At 48.4% G+C, this 5,917-nt stretch overlaps 1 protein-coding gene across 1 annotated transcript; it reads right to left on the bottom strand.

The window, feature by feature from the left end:
- Positions 1–643: 643 nt before the first annotated feature.
- Positions 644–4,365, bottom strand: LOC122045420 (probable LRR receptor-like serine/threonine-protein kinase At1g74360). The gene is made up of 2 exons (XM_042605643.1): positions 4,174–4,365; positions 644–4,104 (listed from the first exon to the last, which is right to left on the bottom strand). Exons 1-2 carry the CDS (start codon positions 4,229–4,231, stop codon positions 755–757), a joined length of 3,408 nt encoding a protein of 1,135 aa, XP_042461577.1. The 5' UTR covers positions 4,232–4,365; the 3' UTR covers positions 644–754.
- Between the last annotated feature and the right edge of the window lie 1,552 nt (positions 4,366–5,917).

Below are 5,917 nucleotides of genomic sequence, written 5' to 3'. Positions count from 1 at the left end.
TACCTAGTTTTTAACTAAGTCTTCATTGTCTAGTCCTGCTAGGGCTTCTCATTGTCTAACCTCTAGTTAAGATTTTCTATTGTCTAATCTTCGATTAGGACTTTCTTAGTAAACGTCTAGTCCTTCCTTAATATACTTGATTTCTCTCTCATATATTGTCAAATATTTGAAACTCAAACTCAAATCAGTTCCAACTTAATAAAATCAGTTAACCTTAATCTGCGAATTATTACACCAACCAAAAAAAAAACTTTAATAAAATTAGTTAACCTTAATCTGCGAATTATTACACCAACCAAAAAAAACTTATGTGAGAATGTGTCATCTTCGGGATTAATGGTAAAAGTTAGATACATTCATCACACAAATAAAAAACATACTAGGCATGCTAAAGAAGTGTAGGGATCCTTTGGTCCGTAAATTACGGACCATGAGATGATTCATTAAATGAAGACCCTTGATTTAGATGGACCTCATTTATAAATAAATGGAGTTCATCCAAATTAAAGATCATCATCAATGAACCATCCTCTGATCCGTAATTTATGTACAGAGGATTTGTTCTTGCTAAAGAACCGTTACCTTCTAAAAGATATCACCATAGATTTGCCAGAAAGTTTGACGACATAAGTTTTATTCGTTGTAAAAATGACGTATCAAATTTAAAAATAAAAAAGCTTTTGTATGTTTCTTAAATTAACAATTTTGTATGCAAAAATAAATAAATCTGTGCATTCGAAAAAAAAAAAAATCACTATCTTGCTTCCGATGAAAAGAATCTCTCCGAATTGCTTTTCCCTGATGATGCAGAGGGGGAGGATGCATTGGGGGACCAATTTGGAGAAGAAGCACGGCCCTCGCTTTCACTTTTGTCTCCTACCCTCAGCAGCATCTCTAGCACCTCCCTCATGTTCGGTCTCATCTGCGGTGCCTCGGCTGCGCATCGAAGCCCAACCTTCAGGAGGCCCAACATCGCCCTGGTGCCCTCGCCCTCTTGCGCCACTACGATGTGCAGCCTTAGTTCCTCCTTTGTCTCCGCCACCGCCGCCCGCCGCACCCTCTCGACCAGACATTCGTCCCCACCATCCAGTGCCCGTCGGCCCGTCGCCAGCTCCATTGCTAGCACGCCGTAGCTGTATACATCCCCCCGTGTGGTCGCCCTCCACGTGTGCCCGTACTCCGGCGCCACGTACCCGACCGTCCCCGCCACCACTGTGCTCACGTGGCTATTCCCCGCCGCCACGGCGCGCGCCAGCCCGAAGTCGGTCACCCGCGCGTTCCCTTGCCCATCCAGCAGCACGTTGCTCGCCTTCACGTCCCGGTGCACCACTGCCGGTGTGCACTCGTGGTGTAGAAATGCCAGCGCCCGTGCTACACCCGTCGCGGCCGCCAGCCGCCGCTCCCACCCGAACCCTTCCCGGTCTTCGATCACTTCTTCCAGGGTTCCTCCTTCCATGTACTCGTACACCAGCAGTCGCGTCGTTCCCGTCAGGCACCACCCGTGCAACGTCACCAGGTTTGGGTGGCCGCTCCCTGCCATCACCTCCATCTCTGCTTGGAACTCCCGCTCCCCTTTGTCCTCCTCCTCCTCCTCCCTCCCGTTTCGTTGCAATTTCTTCACTGCCACTTGTCGCCCCCCTGGCAGCACCGCACGGTACACCACCCCGTGCCCACCTCGCCCGACCACCATCTGCTCGTCGAAATTCCTTGTCGCTGCTACTATGTCATTGTAAGTGAACGCGCATTCCCTTTCGCCTTTTTCCAGTGGGAACACCCTAACCGCACCGTCGACAGCGGCGCAATTTGACGCCGCCAACGAAGATAAGACAGTTGTGGTTGACGATGATCCGGCCGCATCACTCCGGCGTTTGATGCCATCCAATAGAACTCCTTCCGGGTCGAACTCCTCCGGATCAGCATATGGGTCTACCGCCACACTTCTTCCCCATAAAATGGAGATCGCTGAGGTGAAGACGCCACACGCGAGGAAGGCTGAGCAGACCCCAAGGAATACCCAAAATGCAACCACCCTCCGATGTCGGCCACTTCCATGGGCAATACCACGGCTAGTGGGTGGCGGCAGCGCTCCGCGGGCCGATGCGGCAAAGTTAATGAGGGGATCGCCGATGAAGGAGTCATGTTCAAAGGTTGCAAGCTGGCCGGTGATAGGAATCTCGCCGGAGAGGAGAGGATTGTGGGAGACGTTGAACTTGTTCAGCTCGGAGAGACCATTCAGACTCTCGGGCAGCTTGCCGGATAAATTATTTCGCGAGAGGTCCAGACTAGAGAGGCACTGTAAAGATCCGATCTCCGATGGGATCTCACCCGACAACATGTTGTCGGAGACGTTGAGGACGACGAGAGGCAGCTCACTTATCTGCGGTGGGAGTTGGCCAGAGAGATTGTTGTCATCAAGGTGGATCAGGCTTAGGTTCGTCATCTTCCCGATCTCCTGCGGGATGGCACCGGACAACTGGTTGCCGGACAACTGTAGATAGCCCGAGATGGCTAAGCTTTGATACCGGGACGATGAGTTGGTGCAGATGGGGAAGATCCCGTAACCCTTCAGGAGGCGATCCCAAATAGTCCGGCAGGTGCTTCTCGTCATCAGCACGTAGACGAAGTTGAAAGGAGGATAACTGGCCGGGATCCACCGTTGCATTGCCAGACACTCTCCTGATCCGGCGACGGCTCCCGCCATCTCCCGGCGATTACTGTCAAACGTCGAGAATGGATCGCTCCCGATCGTTGTTATCTCAGGAGGAATCGAACCGGAAAGCCGATTGTTGGCGAGGTTCAGCCACAGTAAGCTTTTGCAGTTGCCTATGGCGGAGGGTATCGCACCGCTAAGGTTGTTGTTTGCCAGCATCAACCAGAGGAGGGATGTCAAATTACCGACAGCCCTAGGGATCTCGCCGGTGAGATTGTTGTACGACAGATCCAGCAGCTGAAGCTGGGTCATCCTTCCAATCTCCGGCGGGATGTTACCGGAGAAGTTATTGTTCGCAAGAATGAGGATCTTAACCTTGGGCATTGCCGTGATCGCCACCGGGATTTGGCCCGAGAAGAGATTCGAGCTCAAGTCGAGTCTGACGAGGTCGGGAAGCGCCAGAATCCCCGACGATTCGATGCCTCCGGTGTATGAATTCCCTTGGAGGATCAAATAGTTCACCGTCTTGAACCGGCCGAAGATTTCTTGGATATCGCCGCTGAAGTTGCACTTGCTGAAGTCGAGAAACACCAATTTGGGGCAATTCAGCAACTCCTCAGGGATAGCAGAGTCGAACTGATTCTTCCCCAAGTTAAGTATCTCAAGCTCCGAGAGAGATCCGATGCCGGAGGGAACAGCCCCGGCGAACTCATTCCCCCACAGGTTCAAAGATGTCAACTTCGAGCAATTCGCGATGGAGCTCGGAAATGCCCCCGAAAAATTGTTGGCCGAAAGGTCCAAGATTTCGAGGTCGCAGCTGGATGTGAAGGCAAATTCTCCGGTGAGGTTGTTCTCGGAGACGGAGAACTCCCGGAGGCTGGCGAAGCCATGCCACACCTGCCCGATGAAGTGGTTGGAACTCAGGTCGAGGTACTTGAGGCCGGCGCACTGGTCAAAGCATCCGGTGATGTCTCCCGTAAAGCGGTTTGCGGAAATATTGAGGCTGACCAGATTGCTGCACAGCGCAGGGAAATTGTGGCGGATGCTGCCGTTGAGCCGGTTGCGCGTGAGGTCGAGGGTGACCAGATTGGTGATGGCGGCGAGGTCGAAGCCCGCCTCGATGAGGTTGTTTGAGAGGTTGAGGTAGGTGAGACGGCTGCATCTGCTGAGGTCGGCAGGGATGATACCACCGATGGTGTTCGACGAAAGGTCGAGGTGGGCGAGCTCAGTGAGAAGGGAGAAGTTCGCGAAGATGTCGCCGGAGATGTTGGATTCTCTGAGGTCGATGCGGACCACACGACGGTCTGCATGGTCGCAGGCGATGCCAGTCCAGTTGCAAGGCGAGGGATCGGACTGGTTCCAGCGAGCGTAGGGGCCTTGGCGTATGCGATTCTTGTCCAGGAGATGGGTCTTCAGATCAAGCAGAACCTGCTTGTCCTTGTCCAGGGACTGACCTGCAGGATAAGAATACTAATTAAGGTAACAAAATTTGCACAGGAAGAGAGCGAAGCCAAGTATAGTACCTGAAACAAGAATCAGCAGCCAACAACAGCATATGAATCTAATTTCCTCTCGCCACATGTTCTAGTTTCGATCATTGAAAGAGGAGGAGGATCCTGAACTAAGCAATTGCCCGTTTTATATTTTCTCCTGAGAACGTCGGAGCGAAACTGAACTCTGCAATTCCGATGAATGACCTTGAACTTTGCTTGTTTTGTTGGATTTGTCTTAGTTTATAGCAGACAAGCAATCCTCTTTGACTCTCAACTTGTCTAGTGCGAAGCAGAAGGGCCGCCCTTGTTGACTGTGGGTCAACTTGGACAATGTACGACTTGAAAGGGTGCGTTAGGCCTTTGCCCAATCCCCTGCCTCAAAAATTATAACAAAAAAAAATGATTGCATCTTTGCAGTCAGTCCGTTTATAAATTATGTGAAGTTTATAAATGATGTCGAGGAAAATAAATTATGGGTGATATGGTTGTGAGTGGATGCAAAGCTAATTTAAAATTGATGCTCGAGATGACATAATAGTTAAAATTAAGATAAGGTGATAGTTAAAGTTTGATCATATGTATATGAATAAATCATCACTGAGAAGTAGGGGTTTTAACATAAATTCAAGTAGCCACAGAGCTGATTGGACTTACAGGGATCAACTCTCCACTCTTTCAATGTAAAATTCTCAATATAAACTCAGGCGATCTTATAGTTAGTCGGACATACGGGACCGGACTCTAGAGCCAACTGGACATACGGGGCACAGCTCTATTTTTCTTGTACAAATCTCTCAGCATACATATGCCGAAATCCAAATCCAGTCAAATTACTTCTAGGGGATAGCATTGTTAGGGAATCATAACATATCAGAGAATAACAGAAGCTCATAAAGGAATATTCTGATACTCTGACATAGACATGCAATAGAACTTTCTTATGTGAATAGTTGTACATCTTCCATTACTTGACATCATGACGTATTATTATGGAGGTTATAAAAGATGCTTCATATACATGTAACGTAAGCTTCTTCGGAGGATGATTGTACATCTTCTATCCTCAACACCTTTTGGCACCATACATTCTATGTTGTCTCATTAATTACGGAAGTTATGAGATGCAATATAAAAAAGGTCCTCTCCATTAGTCAAGTACGATCACTTATGCGAACCTATCCAAAGACACTCAAATTTCATTGTTCTACTGTTATACTGTTCATCTTCTTCTTCATTTTGTTCGGTTACTGTTCCGACTTGAGCGTCGGAGTGTCTACGCTAGAGACCCCTTCCCTGGTTCTTGCTTTAACATTCTTATTGGCTCTATTTGTGGTGTACGTAGGTTCGTAGATTCTAGCTCTAGGTCTGTAGCTCCCAGCTCGAGGTCTCTCATCCGTCAACATTACAGTCACCTTACTCGCCCCCTCCGTCTACTCAGCTTCTAAGCATGATCAAATTTGACACCGTTTGTGGAAATTTTGCCTGTTCTAGAATGTAAAGATGAATGCAGCTGGTGCAATCAACATCACCATGACTCCGGAGGACTTCGACAAATGCATCGCCGCTACAATGTAGGAGTGGTGAATTGAAATTTCTTAGTCTGTCCCTGACTTTGTGAATATTTGGAAATCAAGGAATCGAGACAAATATTTCAAAACACAGTACAATTTAATCTAATCAACATTCCCCATCAAAGATGGAATTACATTTAAACCCGAGAAGATTCATCTAAGCTCCAAATGATAGTTAATCATCCTGAGCAGTTCATTTGTCC

This window comes from Zingiber officinale, chromosome 2B (genome assembly GCF_018446385.1).
Source record: "Zingiber officinale cultivar Zhangliang chromosome 2B, Zo_v1.1, whole genome shotgun sequence".
NCBI classification, from domain to species: domain Eukaryota; kingdom Viridiplantae; phylum Streptophyta; class Magnoliopsida; order Zingiberales; family Zingiberaceae; genus Zingiber; species Zingiber officinale.
The sequence above is the reverse complement of the archived record's forward strand: the minus strand, read 5'-3'. Positions and strand labels throughout refer to the sequence as shown.

Bases quoted from the DNA above. Each gene is read 5' to 3' on its own strand.
- LOC122045420 (XM_042605643.1), bottom strand. From the start codon at position 4,231: ATGTGGCGAGAGGAAATTAGATTCATATGCTGTTGTTGGCTGCTGATT. The intron at 4,105-4,173 runs GTACTATACTTG...CTTATCCTGCAG, and splicing joins GCTGCTGATTCTTGTTTCAG to GTCAGTCCCTGGACAAGGAC.